Raw genomic sequence first — 17,279 nt, forward strand, 5'->3', positions numbered from 1 at the left:
GCCGTTAGCGGGCAGCGCGCGGGGAGGGGAGTGGCGCGGAGCCCTCCGCACCGCGGCAGGCGCAGCCGGCGATGCCTCTCCGCCGCGGACAACTTACCCCGTATTTTCTGCTCCGCGTTGTGACTGCAATCCGCTCTTTATTTCCAGCCACTGAATTCATGGTGGCTTGACAAGAGGAGAATTTCCCACAGGTTTCCCAGTTTACATCCAAAGGGAATTTTCGGTGCCACAGAAATCCCCCGGTGGCTGGACAGGCAGCAGCCTCTGCTCTGGATGCAGCCTCCTCCTCAGGCAACGCTCAGCCCCCAAACACCATCAGTTCTCAGGAAAATGTTTAACATTTGGGTGTTCTTCCAGTCTGTTCTTCCTCATTGTCTTCTCTCCCGTTCACTTACGGTCCGTGTTTTCACAGGAACAGCCGCATCCAGAGTATCAGCATTTCCCCCAGCAGGCAGTACGGGTTCCCTCCTCGAGTGAAACGAAGCATCCAGGGTAGCTTGGGAAAGGTGAGGGAGAAGCAGCGTGAGCGGCGCTCTCCTCGAAGCCGAGCCTGCTCCCCCTGCTACTGTGGTAACTTGTTTCCTTCACCAAGGTTTGTAACTGAGTTAAAAGAAATCCTCCAAAAATATCGGGAGCCAGTCTCTGGGAGGAGCCTCTGAGTCCCTCGCAGCCAATATCCTCCTGCCCGTTTGTGCCTGACAGTTTTGAGAGGGAAGGGAAGGGAGGCTCGGGCTCCGCGGCTCCGCCGCGCTCCCCGGCCAGCCGCGGAGCTGCAGCGCGCCTGCACGGGCGCCCCCCAAGGCGCCGCACGCCCCACCGGAGCCGCGCTGCAGCTCTGCGCCGGCTGCCCACCAGGATCCATTTTATTTTGCAGTATTTCTTGACTGACATTTGCGATTTTGCCCCTTTTCTTGAAAAGGGCGGAGAAGGGGGGCAGGGAGGCAGAGGAAACCTTGTTGCTTCCACTGCAGTTATTGGTTAGTTGCCTGTATTCAGGGCTTTAATGAACACGATTTCTCAAAATGTTCCAAATCCTCCCTAAATAACTGTAAAAGAAAAGCAAGCTTATCTATGACAGTCACTAGCATCTCTTTTCCATGTTGTAATTTTAGATATATTAATTTAACTTGCAGTCGAGGGCACAATAAAATCTCTTTGACAATAAAATTCTACACACTTTCTTCCTCATTAAGCTTTCCCTTTTAATTATGATTTCTTTTTGCAGCTTATATGTATTTGGTTTACTGATCTTTATTTATTTCAAATACTTTAGATAGCGCAGTCATCTCTAATAAATCTTCCTCCTCGAAACAAGTTGCTGATTTATTTCTTCAGAAATGGATGCAATGAAGAGCTAAATGCCAGACCTCTGATATGGTCAAAATGCAGGGTGATGCAAGTGAGAGGGCAGAATGCACAGGGGACTTAAATCCATCTTTCTACCTCCTATTGTTACTTCAAGTAAACACACCCTTCCAGCATCTGTAACGCCTGCTGGGCTGCAGGGGCTGTGGGGAACTAAAACCATTCCACTAGATCACTGAGTTAGGAAGCTCCCAGTACCTTTCAGTTTTCATAACTATTCTGTCAGTATTAAAGGTGCATAAGATGCTCTGTGATGTTTTAACTTCACTGGATTATTGCACTTACAGTGGAGCAGCCATTCCTGCTCTGGATAAGAAAGCTTTAGTCCAAGCTGCAGAAGTGGTGCAGCCCGAGGTGCCAGATTGCACCAGTAGTGCCTTATGCGTTTACATATGGGCCATGGAAAAGCAGACAAACAGGCAAACAAAGGAGATGTGTGCTAGCTCCTATCGTATGTGAATGGGTTTCACATAAATCCACGCGCAAAGATCCCGCATTTTGTTCTGTAGACAGACGTGATCAGGATGACAAGGTAATGCAGAAAAATGCAGTACCGAGTGGGTATACACTGTGGGCCCGCAGACACTGACTGTTGGCCGCCACGTGCCATTTTCTCCATGGTCTGCAACTTTTAATTTTCCGGGATTAGCAGTCCTGGTGGCGAACTGGCAGATTTGTGGTGTTTTTCATCAGCCCTTCAATGAACACGCCGCTAGCTCTGCCTGCCTAACCACAAGGGCTCCGTCGGTGGCCGTCCGGCGCAGTGGCCCGTCCACCTTGGGGGACGACGCCCGTACCGCGGGCAAGGGGGCAGCCGACGAGCGCCGTGCCGCCGGCTGCTGCCCCGCCGGGCAGGGATCCGCCCGCACCTCCGCGGCCGCTTTATCTCGAGGGCAGCGGGGCCGCGCCGCGGCCGCGGGAGGCCACAGCCCGGGCAGCGCCCGGCGCGGCGCGGCGCGGCGTTCGCGGGCGGCGGGCGCCCCCTGCGGGCTGCCGCGGCGCCTCGCCGGCTGCACGGGGCGGCGGGAGCCCTGGTTTTCCTTGGGGGTGAAGCGGGGGGGGAAGGGGGCACCTCTCGGGGTGGGGGCTGAGCCCGGGCAATTGCTTGCCCCCCTGGTGAGGGGCAGCAGGGAAAACTTAACCATCAGCACAGCAGGAGCTCCGAGGGGTTGTCTGCAACCGCCTCGGGCCTCGACCGGTGACCGATGGGATGGAGAACTGGGGTCATGACCAGATGAAGAGCGAGACCACTTCCAGTCAGGAAAATAGGATCTTGGGAAGTGCTGAAATTATCCTTTGAGCTGAAGAGTTTCAGTAGCTCATTTTCTTAAGAGCTGCAGCAAGGTAGCGTACGCTCTGTGATCCCAAGTGTAAGTTTATTGTGATGTGATTTATTAGAATAAAATACCCAGAAGTCATGGTGGCTGCAGAGCGTACACTAGTAGGATTATGAAGGAGGACTTTTTTGTTCTGTAGATATTTTTAGATTTATTCTTCAGTTAGGAGTGTCCGTAATTCCAGATACAGAGACAAAAAATGGGGTTGTTCAGACATTCATAAGTAAGCGAGCAGGAGCCAAAGCCTTGGATCTAGGCGTAAGTATCAGACAGAGGTTCAAACACCATCCTGTCTCAAAGCATTGAGGGTGGCCTCTGATCTGGACCTAGATATTCCTCCTCTGTGGAGTGTTATGATCTGTCTTTTAGCTAGTATGTAAACTTCCAGTTTCTTCGTCACATGTGTGTTTGCTCTGCTCTGCTGTCACTCTACTGCTTTGAGTGGATTTCTTCTGAATGTGTCTCAGTGTGGGTGCAATTAAATCTGACCTAGAAGTTCACCTTCATCATTCAAATCTGAGACGCTGGCACAAGCCCAGTTCTATCAATAAATAGCAGTTTTTGAGAGCTAGAAATGCTGGTTGCATCAAAGAGATCCTTTGAGGTATTCACATTTATAATAAATCTCAGGATAAAAAAGGTGACAGCAGCTGTAACTTGAGGAGTCATCACTGCCTGCACAGAAGCTTTGTTTCCAAGTTTGGTGCTAATAAGTCTCAGTATCAGGTCTTACTTACAATTTTAAAAAGCTTCCTTGGGGAGACTTGAAATGCATGACAGCTCCAATACTTGCTTAAAGCTGCATATTAATGAGTTGGAATCCATTGAGGGACAAAGAGGAAATTGAAGAAAATTTGTAATAATAGTGACAAAGAATTAATTGTAAAGACAGAATCAGCTAATTATTGAGGGCTACAAACAAAACCACTAGCACTTTTCCAGTTTGATATATTTCTTCTCTGAAACCTTTCCGGTTCTTGTTCTGTTGTCCTCGCAAAAGTTTAGGATCATATCAGCAAAAAGCCCTGCTAAGAGCCCATTAAATCTTTTATCCCTTTGTACAGGACATCAGCAGAAACACACAGATCCACAGCCTGAGTGCTCTACAGGACAAGGAATTCATGAAATAAGGATATCAGCCATATAGACTGCATTTGTACTTCTGATGCTGTAGGTAGTGCTCCTCTTGTGGTACCTGGGATATAGGTCAGGGGTGTGTTTTTCGACTTGCTCTTGACAATAACGAGGTATAAGATAAAGGAGAGTTAAGCCTGGGCTTTTCCTATGAGGGAGTATGAGCTGGCTTCTGAGGCATTTGCTGTAGCATAATTTCTAAATCAATTCCAAGATATACCTTGTGACTGAGCATAAGAAAGACTGACCTTGGAAAATCTGTGCATCCTCTTGTATTGTTGCAGTCACTGGTTCTGGGTATTCTAATACAGATAGAGAACTCTCTAAACAGTCCTAATTACAGCTTGTGCTTCTTGCTGTTGCCAACAGATCTGCATCACCGTACTTCAAATGCACTTTTTCCTACTATAAACAACATCAGAGAGTTTTGCTGTCAACCTGAAAGGACTACATCTCCCTGTATGCTTAGCTTAGCCTGTTTGGGTCAGGGTCATTGCACAGATGTTTAGCCTGTTCTTTCATTGCTTTACTGAGAGCTTGCTCGAATCTCTCCGTAATATAAGAGGAAGCCATTTGTGTTCAAATTTGGCCAAAGAGTCTCATTCTATTGCAATCCAGATGCCCTTCTCAAATTTTGCCTTTTCCTCATAGCAAGAGCAATCTACTTTTCGCAAAAGACTCTATTTTGGATGGAAAATTTTTCTTTATCTCATATATAAAATACTGCATAGATTTTTTGGAAATTGCTTTCATAGTTTCTGCCACTGTCTACTTTCATAAATCTTTATGTTCTCTGTAAAAATCAATGCCTACTTGTTAATACAATATTGATACATGTTTCGTAAGTTATAAAGGATTTGGTGTCATGCATAAACATATACTCACAGGATAGAGTTGCATGGAGAAGTTTACAGTCCTTTTATGCAGTGGGATGCATTGCAATGACAAGTCCACAGCCAATTTCTGTTAAGTTCATAAATTCAAATACTGAAATTTGACAGAATTCCATTTTCTGTTGCTCAGACACAATATGCATTCATTGTACCTACAGAACTAGAAAGAAGTCAGAAAAATAAATATGGTGAAGACCTGTGAATCCCAATCTGGCAAGCAGCACAGCATCGACTGTGTGTTGTGGCAGGCTTGGTGGAGTCCCAGCCAAGATACTGCTACCACAATGTACGGGGCCTGATGGAAGCCTCCAGAGAAGGCATCTGCTGGCCTTCTCAATCAGGACATCCATGAGGGAGGCCAAGGCAGCCTGTGTTGCTGGGACATGGCTTTGGCACAATACTGGTGGTTCAGTTGTGAACACAGTGATACTGGCTGGAGGTTTTAGATTTAGGTTAGTGGTATTAACAAATAATAGTGTTAACAAGGGGAATACAGGCCAACATGTGTCAAAGTTAGAAAACGGGCCAAGTGGCTGTTGGAGGGAAGCAAGAGCAACATGAGCATGCATGTGCCTTGCACTGGGAGCCAGGGGCACGGCAAGCAGTGCATGCTATGTGAAAGGGGGTAGGAAGAGAAAACAGAGCGAAGAGGACAAGCAGCCCTACAAACAAACAGTATAGCATTTACATCATTGCATTTTTATGCTGCATCCTTTCTTGCAGCAGCAGTACTTTATAGCGGTACAGACCTAACAGCAGAGCTGGCATCACAGTCAGTAGCGTGTCATAGGCTTGATGTTACACTGTGTAAAAGGCAATAGCCATTTCTTTTCTGCCTCCCACTCATCTGTGGTGAAATAAATTAAGTCAGTGCTCAGATATCTAACAGAGAATTACATTCATGATAAGCTGAGTCAAAGATCTTACCCCGGTATGTTCCTAAGGTTTTTGCAACTGTAGGCAGTCCAGATCTGTGAGCATCTGTTTCATGTGAAACTCTTTTTCAACATCTGATTCACACATTTCTTTTATCAGCAAGGTTACAGTTGAGTGAACCTTGCAGCAAGCAGATTTCCAAAAGTGTTAATGTTTCATTTCTCTCTGATATACATTCACTCCGTGCTGATTATATTCTTTATAAAGCAACTGCAGCAGGCTGATGACTGGCTTATCTGCTGCCATTTCTCTCATACCTCTTTGTTACCTGCCTCTGGTTTCTCATCACTCTGAAAGGCACAGGTTGGTCCCTGTATCCCTCTCATCATCAGTCTGCTGACAGCTGGGAGGCAGAGCCATGGCTGGAGCCAGCATCTCCCGTGGGCAAAGCTCCGTATTGCCAAAGAAGGCATAGAGCTGCTCTCTTTACCTTCCCCATCCACTACCATGGCTCTTCCTTGGGCTTATTCATGCTCTCTTGCTCTGGCTACATGACTAACCCACGAGTCCAGAAGGATTTCTGAGTAGACATAATCGCAGTAGACTGTAATTTTTGTGTCTGCCAGTAAAGTAATGTTCAAACTCGAGAGCACAGCTGCAGGGTGCCCAGAGTGGGGGATGCATTAGCCATGCCTGTTCCTTGGAGGGACGCCCTGAGACCTGTGCCCTGGGTGGGCACAGCTGATCTGCATGGAAACCTCTTTCAGATTTAAACAAATGAGCAGTCTGGCCACCAAGCACAGAAGTCAGCATGGAGGAAATGCCTCTGAGCACCCATAGCTGTCTCCATGCCCTGGCTGGCCTGGGTAGGGAATCTGTACAGGATTTCAGGGCTGGCATGTCTGCAGCTTTAGGAAAGCTTCAGGCTGTTCCCTTGGGCTGTGCCCTGTTTCTGGAAGCAGAGGAGCAGCAGCAGCGTCACACTGCGCTTGGCAGCATGTTCCCACCAAGGTTGTAGTTATGTGGCTCTTTTCTGAATCATAACTATCCTCTCAAACACTGTGACAGAGGGAAACCATCCCATACCTTGACAGGTACCTACAGAAACGCAGTTTCAACTTAATGTAAGTGGAAATTAGAATTGTTTTAATGAAATCACTATAGCCTTGTGAGTGGTTGTTTGTTTGGATTTAAAGGTGGATTATAATGGCTTAGCCTGCACCTGTTTAGCTTATGCCCCTGTATGAGCAGGTGCAAGTTCAATTGGAGTGAGCCAGCTTCCAGCTGGTAGCAATGTTCAGACACAGCGCTACATCAGTCTGACAAAGCCAGTTTAACATAGTAGTCGTAGCTGCACTGTAGAAAGATGAATACTCTGCAGACAACTGTGCTGATGGAGGAAGAGTCTCTTAGTCTGCCCCTGCTGCTGCTCACTGCCTCTTTCCCAGAGGTTTCCTTCACTTCAGACCCATTAGGATGATTCCTTATGCATGGAGAGGGTTTCAGAATACTTACAATCTCCCTACTTATAATAACAACCTGGATAAGGTTGTTTGGCCTTGTCTATATTAAAGAAATTTTCACCCATGCCATTAACATAATTGGATATTTTAAACAGTGTAAGCATCACCACTGCCGTTATTGCACTGTGTCTGGTTCGCAGTGAGATAATGACTTGAATTTACAGTAGTTTAAATACGTCCAAATCTCCGAGTGCAGGCAGGGTGAGAGCCTAGAAAATGGCAGATGGTGTAGGAGTTTCTTTAGTCACGCTGCTGTTCTGCAACCAAGAAGTTTTGGCCAGCAGTCACATATTCAATGTGAAAATGTGGCAGGTAGATGAAAAATTGCTCTGCGTTGTTGCAGTGCTGTCTGAGATCGTTCCCTTCTAAGGATACTCAGCAATATTCCTAGATGAGCACTGCTACCTGAGGGGGCACTTTTGAATGATTTTAATGTTTATTGAGTGCCAGTAAACTCACACAGTTATCTCTTTAGTGAGTCTGCAAGCTGAAACAGACTTTTGGCCCGAAAGAGCTGGCATCTGTGCCATGGAGCTGTAAGATCTCGGTGCCCGTGAACATGTTTGGAGGGCCATCCTGCGCTGCCATGGACAGTGGGAGTTTCCTTATTGACTAATAGGAACAGAGCAGAGCTGGGGAGGCAGCCTGAGGACAGGATCCCTTTTGGATCCCAAAGGCTGAGGTGATTTTGTATTGATCTGTGCTCTTGTTGGCAGAGGGAGGCTGCTGTCTGCTGCAACATTTACTCTGCATTTAGTGTGTGTGACAATTGTATCTACTAGGTGGAGGAGATACTGCAAGCCTGGGAGGAGTGTTCTTTTAAGATTGTTTACCTACAAATAAATAAACAAACCAGTACCGGAGAGAAACAGAGAAGAGTGGAGTGCTTCTGTGGCGTATTACTGCAACTTAGACCAGAAAAGGAGCGTAGTGATTCTGTCTCTTTTTTTCTAGGAAGAGCAGCAGTCTGCCTGGGGGTGATGGTGAGAGTTGATGTAAGGATCACTGTCTGGAGAGGAATGTACATAAAGTTGTTTCATTAAGAGATGCTTCATCTTATTTTAGCTTCAAGCTGATGTATTTATCATGGAGAAAACACTTTTATCACTAAGGAATACAGAGAAAGCTCCAGAGGGACTGGAAGGAATATTGCCAAAATTTCTAAAGTTGAAACTGTACTATTAAATGTCACACAGCTGTGAAGCTGTGCACTTAGCAAAGCTGTATGGGATACACCCAGTTCTGTCAGCCATCCCATTCCCAGCTGCAAGAGTTGATCTTTGAGGAAGCTGATTCTCAGAATGGCACGGAGATCACACATCCTAGGCTGACAAATATAGATGACTTACTTACCTTTTTTTCTGTGCACATCAGGTTTGTCCAGTTGTTCACATTCTTCCACATGCTTGACTGGAACAAATTTTCTTTTACTTCAAAAGGAAAGTTGTAACCTCTCAAGGAAGTGCTTTAGAAAAGGAAACTGCTCAAATGCTGACTCATCAGTGGTGTTAGCTCATGGGAGTGAAGAAGCTTTGTTGCACAAGTTTCTGACAAACCAGGAAGAAAAAATATCTACATGTAGTTTGAGTCAGTCTGGGAAAGAACGGGCAGCTAGGGCCATAGAACAGAGCCATAGAATAGGGCCATACAGCAACTTCAGAATTACAAGGAGCCATGCCAATCATGTACAAATAATTGCAAGAAAACAAAGGCTACAGCACGCTTGTAGTCCTCTCCAAGGGAATGTCACGATGACATTCAGGAGCCTGGCAAAGGGTGTATGTATGTGTCTTTGTGTGTTAACCATTTTCTGTGTTGAAACAGAAACATGCAAGTCTCCTCCTAAGATGAACTGTTTACTATAAAGGGGACGTACTTGCCTAGACACCTATTGCTCTTTTGTTTATAGCATACTAATGAAATGAAACTTGGGTTAATTAGGCATTAGAGTGATATTCAGATTTTGTATTTACTAAGGAGATATTAAAACTTTAAGAAGTGAAGCAGGAAATCATTACAGATACGTACAGTAGTTATTTTACATGTCTGTTAAGTAGAAGCATTAACAGTAATGATTCTGTAAACTGGTCTTGAATAATGGTCTATTCACATTCCTTTGTGCAAAAGGGTCAAGAAGGTGTTTTTTTAATGGATCACTTAAATTAAGTTAGTTTGCTAACTAAAAACATTTGGTATATTCAAGATGGCTCTCTGCGGTCTAGCCACCTGGAATACTGATAAGAGCAAATGCTTAAAAGATAAAAGCCTTAAAGCTCTTTTCTTCCTAAATGAGGATAACACACACATCACAACCCAAAGCATATTTTATTCATGCAACAGGAGTCTAATCCTAAAATTCTTCTTCATGCCCCTTTTAAGCAGATAAAAAATTCCTTGCTTGTAAATGGGGTCTACATTTTCTTATTTGTGGTACCTGCCAACGGGATGGAGCCAGGATGTGGCTTCTTAATGAGACATGTTTGCTGGTGCACTATGACCCCATAGCTGTCACTATAAAGGGCATAGGCTGCCGATCTTCCTTCTCAGGACCAACTTCTTTTTGAAAGAAGAATCTTGAAGATGTCAGTAAGGTAGATAAGTACAAAGAGCCTGTTTTAAGGAACTTCACTTACAAGGAAGTAACTTCCTTTGACCCCTGCATTAGTTTGGCAAGCACAGACCCTGCAGGAAGGTGGAATGTGGAGGCATAATTAATAAGTAATGGAAAGACTGTTCTACAAAAAATGGAAACCATTTCTAATCTGTGAATGTAGCCGTGCGTGGCAGATCTGCAGACTTCTGTAATTAGCAGGCATCCAAAATATGCTGTTGTCACCACCAGAACTCCTGCAGAATGAGGCCTTCTCTCCAGGAGGAGGAAGATGGCAGCCAAAGCATTGCAATCATCAAGACAAATCTTTGACCCACTGAAGCACAGCTGAAGAAAACACAGTTTGTCTCTTGCTCTTTCAGTGTTGGAAATAATAATACTCCTTGAATGCACCAGTATGTGAGGATGGATTGGGAGAAGATGAAAGAACAGTTTAGCACTGTTGGCTCAGCTTTTCCTACTTGCATATGGCTGGCACATCCCTGGAATGAGAATAGGCAAAGATGACTCAAAGAACCATTAGCACAGAGTCCAAGCTGTTAGAGCGGTGAGAAAGAGAGATTTATCTCCACAATACCATGAAATTGGTCAGGTTAACCACATTTACCTGTTTGCCTCCAGAGCAGTATTTATCCCCAGTAAAGTGCTCTAGCACAGCACAGACTTTACAACCACATATTAGATTAGGCTAAACACCTTGCAATTCTCTTAATTTGCACGTGTTCACATTGAGTTGGCTAGATACACGAGTACAACTGAAACTGTGTAGGTACTCTTCCTGCTTTCCGTGGTACACAACTCCCTTCAGCAATAGTCTACCTCTGCATCCAACAGCACAAGTATTAATGTGCCAGAAAGTATTTCCATGTACAGGTCATACAGAACATACTTCCCATTTTGAGGGGCATAACCAAATGACTTCAGATTTGTATGAACATAGAGCCTATGATGTGAACACAAGAGACCTAGAGCTTGCTGAGTATGGTCAAAGGAATTGCAAATACCTCTTAAAAAAGCAGGGAGAGGGAAATTCTGAGACCCATCCTGGCAGCTTAAAGACGATGAAAACCACAGTATCAGTGCTGTGAGCTGCTCACTTAATTGCAGTGAAGCTGGCATCTTACAGAGTGTGACTGCACATTAGTGACGTGATTGGTAACATGAAGGTAGTAATGAATGTAGAGTTTAACTTACTTTTACAATTCTGAATGAGAAGAATGTGTTTGCCACAAAGCCGTTTGTTTGAGATGGAAATATGAAATATCTTCTGTAAAATAGCAGTGGCAGTATGAAAGCTTTTGTCAACAGGGTCTGCTGGAGCAGCTGCAGTGGCGGCTGTCAGGGGAGAGTGACATGACTTTCTCCTCAGATGCGGTACAGCAATGGTTAGCAAAGGCCACTGTTCCGAGGAACACTCAGTGATCAGCAAGAACTGAAGTTGGCCATTTCCAAATGAATTTATTTAATCCATCTGCTTTTTAAAAATGACCTGCAAACAGAGTCTTATCTGTTGTTTTTAAACAGCTATTGTGGAGCTCAAAGGTTTTGTAGGCAAAGCAGAAGCTCAGGGTGCAAGCCTTTTCCCTTATGGTTTAATATCCAGTTCATAGCATAACCAAAGGAGAGTTGCAGTTTCAGCTCACTGCACTTGAGCGCTGGACAAACATAAAGTGCTCCAATAAAGAAAGAGGAAGAATGTCCCATTGTTGCCCTTTTTATTATCCTTATTATGAATTTTCATTGCTGAAGGTTAAATTACGAAGTTAAATTTTAGCAGTGATGAATGCATTGTTTTTTCTCTTGCTTCTTGCAGTACAGTCATTAGCTGATTCACAGATCTGATTCTGAGCCAGCAGTTTAAAAGGTTAGGCAAACTCTGTGTGTGTGTGCAGACATGCTGCCTTTTTCCACCACTACTCAACCTGTCGTTTCTGATGGTGTACCTCACAGACCCCACTGATTACAGAAACATGAATCATAATGGAACAGCAATAACCAAAATTTGATGTTCATACTATCCTTTGTTGGAAGGCAAATATTGTTAGAAAAGCATGCTGCAGTCTTCCAACACTACTTATTTAATATTATTTTTTAAGCCATTACCAGAAGTGAGGGAGGCAAATTTTATTTAAATGAAAATTGAGAGTAGATTTGACATTTACTGTAAGCTTCTAAAACCAGAACCTTCACAAATTAAGAAATGGGCATATGCATAAAACAGAGCAAAATCTTTGTCCCAAGTAGCTGCTCATAAATGTCAGTGAGAACATGTGTTTTGTTCTGGAGAGGGAGTTCCGTGTATTTTTTCAAGAGTTCTCCAGTTATCATTGCTTCTTTGTTCTGAATTTGCTTAAATATTTATTCCTTTTACTGATATTTCCATGATACGGGTCTCTTGAAGTTGTCAAATTAGCCCAAGCAGCCACTGTTTCTCTGCATTCCTCAGTCTTTGAATACAGGTGTTGGTTCTTCTCATTTAGTATGGACCTTATTTGGCAAATCTCACTTGACTGGACTTTACCTCACATCTTGATTTGTGTATGAAGAATTTGTTCACTGAATTTAAATGGTTTTCCTGAGCTCACTTTTTGTAAGCATGTTCAGAACATGATTGATGTTAGCTCTCCTGGGTGTGAATTACACGTTAGAGATGTGGAGACTGAACACATTTACCTACAGATTGTTCTTTTCTAATTTTTGTTCGTCCTGAATGTCTAGAGTTTATCGTCCATTATTTCCTCTTGTGACTGTATCACTGTCAAGCCTTTGTTTCCCCAGTGAGAATAGGAAGGGACTAAGCAATGTTCCTCAACTTCTGTGTTATCCTGAGATAATAGAAGAATGTCATTCTCTGCGTTTTATAGCTTTAGGTTTCCAGCTAACATAGCCAGAAACCGTTGCTAACAGAAGCAATCAAAGGCTTGCTAGCATGGCATACAAAATGGCCATGTTCTTCTACAGTTAGAGAGTAACACCTGTAAGTAGGGCTCATTCTCAAACATTTAAATGGACCCTCACCCACACCCCTTAAATGGCCAGCTTCTGAAACAGTGCTGCTGCAGAGAAAGCTTATTGGGCCTGTGGAAAGTGCTTGTTAAAATTCTGCTGTCTCATCCAAAAGAGTTATCATCATGCCCTTGCTAGAGCTCATTCTCTCTGTGGGTATTGCTAAATCATCTCTGCCAGACAGAATGTGTCCCAGGCAATTAGAGAAGTCCATATAAAGGGATTTATTTCTTACCAAAAAAAAAATAATAATAAAAAAAAAAGGCAAACAAATTCTGCAGTGCCAGCTACTCTCCCTACAGTTCATCTATTTATTTTAAAGAGCAAGTTCTGGGAAAGATCCTCTTCTTTAACTAATTCCCCACTGGAGAAATGGTGCATTTTTGAAGAAAGCACACTTTATAATATGCTACTTTGCCAAAAGACGTTGCATCCCTTCTTGGTTCAGAAGATAAAAAAAATATTTCAATCATTTATAAGAGAAAATCCAAAGGGCAGATTTCCACATGCCTTCTTTCTTCATGGCCACTAAATTCTACCCCCTGGAGCCACACTATTTCTGTGAGAACATATTCATGAAATCCAGTCACACGTTGCCAACAGGAAATAAAGAGGATGAACACTGCCTTTGCATTAGTGTAAAACTAATGGTTACATGCTATGAATTCAACAGATACTTATAGTTCTGTTTCCAGTACACTTTTACAGATGCTTTCAGGGTATGTACTTTGGTGTGACATCAAAAAGAAACCTGTCTTGGCAAAGGAGCAACAGAGGAAAATCATAACTTGTTTATATGAATTGAAAAATACTGTAATTAAATAAAATAGTATAACTATAAAAATAGAGTGTAACTTGTTTTATTGTCCTCCCCACCCTATGTTGCATCTATTCTTAGATCAGAAACTATTTTTAGAGCCCACACCATGATGAAACTGTTCCTGATTTGAGCCTCCTAGAGCTACTGTGATAGAAAAGGTGAAAGACACCAACACAGCATTGCACCTCCAGAGGAGGAGATGTCAAAAGATACTGCCAATGAAAAACTGCCTTCAAGCAACTAAATTTGGGATTCAAGCAGGATCCTGTAGACTCAGTGAAAGATACCTCATGCAAATAGGCAAGTCTTGCAACATGTCCTCAAAGTCGAACACTGGTGGAACAATGGAGCTCTTCCTCCCCCCTCCTTTTTCTTTCTTTTAAAAGAGGTTTAGTCAAGGGCACTCTATATAGAGTGGTCTGCTTCCCACTACTAGTCATATCACCCCTTAAGCAAGTTCTCCCCTGCTGATCCCAATAGTAGTAAACTGTAGTTCGATAGTTAAGCTAAATATTTCTCTCTGCAACTTTCATGAAGCTCAAAGAACTAGAGACAAGCTTTCACTTCCGCATCAAGTCTGAGTTGAATTTGAATGACCTATGTGTTTTGGAGAAGCACTGCAGAATGACATTATTTCTCAAGGCAACAACCCAACACCATAAGAAAATTGACTACTGTGGGGTTTTTTTGTTTGTTTTGCCTCAGCAATGTTGAATGAAACTTAACCATGCAAATGGCAATTTCAAAGGTGTCCTTAAAGTTAAGCTCTTGAGGGCTTTTTGGCTGTTTCAGTCTTTCCTAGTAGTTTCCATTTTGAGTGTACCACAAGCTTACTATTCCATCATGCTAAGCCTTGACTATTGTAATGCATAAAACTTGGACAACTTACAAATACAGAATGTCTTCAAATTCTTGCATATCAGCTTCCAAACCAAACCTCCATAAAAACTCCACTTAAATTATTTTAATGATAAGGCTGGTCTCTAGGGAAAGGTATCACATACCCAATGACAAAGCCTAGAAACCCTTCTGCACTGGAGGATGCTGCCACCTTGGCAGGAAAGAGACTATGTTAGCAGGAAATAGTCAAATGCCTTCCTCTACCTGAAAGTATCCTATTCCAAACTGTTCCCTTTTATGCTATCACTTTTAATGGGTATTTAAAACAGGAAAGTCCTTTCTAAAAGGGCTTCTAAAAGGAATAATTAGAGTCCAGAATAAAAGGAATTGGTTTAATATGTGAAATCACAGAAACGACGTGTTTCAAGGCTGCAGTGTTTCTAGGATAATGGCAGGAAGAGGTAGTTGTAAGCCTCTATGCAACAGCATCCCTGGATTTACTCCTCAGGCTCTGTTCGAACACTACGGAAAAGTTCTGTCTGCAGACTCTTGTTGAATCTTGCTTGCTTGTGTTAATATGAACAAGATTAACTACCTGCTCCCATGGTTTTACATTTCTGGTCATTTCAATGACAACTTGCATGCTGGTTGTACATCTCTGTTAGATATTCCATAAATGAGACTTCTTAAAGAGACTAAAAGGTTTTCACAGTGCCTTGTGAGCCACTACATCACTATTTCTGAAGCTCTTCTGCAGACAGAGCTTCCTTTGAAGTCAATGGGAGTTCTTTCTGAATAAGAACTTCAGGATTTGGGCCTCAGGATATAAATGCTGTGATCAATCTCCTGAGCATAATGAATAACATTTTCTTGGCTTTCAGAACCATATTAAGCCAAATAGTAGCCTCAGGGATTCAAAATGGGTTAAACAGGAGAATCTGCTTTGTTTCAAGCTACATCTTTATTTAGCTTTTTAACCAGGAGTCCCCTTGCCTAGTAACATTCCTCTGACATCCCCTAAAAAATATAAATAATAATAAAAAAAATCCCTCCAACAATAAGACTAAATGTTTCAACAGTTACTTTGACATTCAAGCCTATCACAGCATGAGACACTATGAAACAGAGTTGTGTTCAATAAAACAAATGTATTTGCTCTAGACTGACCTGTTTAAAAGTTGTGACCTGAATATACAGCCTCAAACAAGGGACTTGAAGGCTGAGAACATTTATTAATTATATGACAGGGAGGTCCATAGGCACCGATTTTGGTCAGAACATCATAGCACCAGACACCGCGCAAACATCAGAGGCAGTGATTCAGAAAGTTGGCAGTCCAGGTAGATAAGACAGATATTCCCTGTCTCCTATTCTTATAATTACTCTGACTTTATAGATGGAAAGTTCAGCTGCAGAGAGATTATATGACTTGCCCAATACCTCTCAAAACCTAGAATGAAATCTGACTGCCAGCCACGTGCCTGGAGACTATGCCCCCCACCTTTTACACAGCATATTACAGAATTAAAAGAACATCATAGTGTCCCATTCCAGTCCCAATCTTGGCTTGGCTGAGCATTCACCACTGCCTTCCATCCTGAAACCAAAGGCCTACATCCTTCCTATTATGGATGACAAGAGTTTTGCCAGTGTTGATTTCAGCAACAGCAAGTCTAGATCCAGTGATAAATGACAACCCATGCAGCACTGTGAAGAGCCTGGCTCCATCTTCTTAATAATCTGCTCATAGGTACCAGGGGCTGCTGTTAGGTGTCCCCTAAGCCCTCTCATCTCCAGGCTGATCAAGCCTAACTCCCCCAGCCCCTCCTCACAGGCAAGTGCTCCAGCCCCAACCACATTAGCAGCCCTCCACTGAGCTGCTTTTAAATCACCTATGTCTTTCTTGTACTGGGAGGCCAAAAACTGGACTTCTGGTTACACCAGATGTGGTGTAATGAGTGATGCGTGGAGGGAGGTAATCACTTCTTTCCCTCTGCTGGCTATGCTGCTCCTGTTTGTTCATCCCAGGATGCCATTGTCCTCCTTCGCTGCCATAGTACACTGCAGGCTTATACTCACATTTTTGGGCACACTGCCCAAAAAAGACCCCAGGTCCTACTGCACAGAGCTGCCCACAGGCAGTCAGGCCCCAGCCTGTACACTGTTACTGAACTTGCCTATCTTGGGCTAAAATTTACAGGGAACTGCAAGGCAACAAGACGACCTGGACTGGTTAAGTTCAAGGAGGTTTAACACAACAGGTACTTGGGGAACATTTTGCAGGCTCTTATCTCTGTGAAAAATGTGAGTGGAGGGAGCATAGGTCACCAGTCCATTTCCCTTCCTCCTGCCTCAGGTCTGATGCTGGCCCTTTAGCATTTTGGTGAAGGAAGTCATGCAACTTTTACTTCTACCCATGACCTATGAAGAGTTTGAAAGAGCTGAAAATACCATGCTGGCATGTACTACAATGGGAAATCTTCCAGCTTTCAGATGTGAATATATATGGGACCATCAATAGTAGACAGAAAGATGTTTTGAGAAGCAACTCTAAAGCTGATGAGAAAAAGGTAAGAAGCAAAAAATTACCTGACATATGAGTAACTGGACTCTCCAATGTGAGCTCAACAGCTGGAAGAACACCTCTACAGTACCAGTAAGACTGAGGAAGAAGTCTCCACTATATACCAGGTATCTCCTAATACAGCTGAAGCTAGTTGGGGTTTTAAACAAGTGGAGTCTTGTCTATTCTACAACTTGCAGCAGTGATGTAAATTACCTGCTGATTCAGTTGTATTTGTAGATGGTTTTCAGGGTTTGTTTCTTTGATTTCTTTTTTTCTTTTCTTTCTTTCTTTCTTTCTTTCCTTTTTTT

The 17,279-nt window shown here is 43.3% G+C and overlaps 1 protein-coding gene across 1 annotated transcript in view; it reads right to left on the reverse strand.

Annotated features, from left to right (window-relative positions):
• KIF26B (kinesin family member 26B) overlaps window positions 1-705 on the reverse strand; it is a 307,964-nt gene extending 307,259 nt beyond the window's left edge. The window contains exon 1 of the mRNA XM_085300590.1: window positions 98-705. Coding sequence (XP_085156716.1) covers window positions 98-160 — 63 coding nt within the window. The 5' untranslated portion in view covers window positions 161-705. The remainder of the gene's footprint in view (window positions 1-97) is intronic.
• Between the last annotated feature and the right edge of the window lie 16,574 nt (window positions 706-17,279).

Source organism: Rhea americana, unplaced genomic scaffold, assembly GCF_003343005.1.
Source record: "Rhea americana isolate MKP2758 unplaced genomic scaffold, rheAme1 scaffold_166, whole genome shotgun sequence".
Taxonomy (NCBI): domain Eukaryota; kingdom Metazoa; phylum Chordata; class Aves; order Rheiformes; family Rheidae; genus Rhea; species Rhea americana.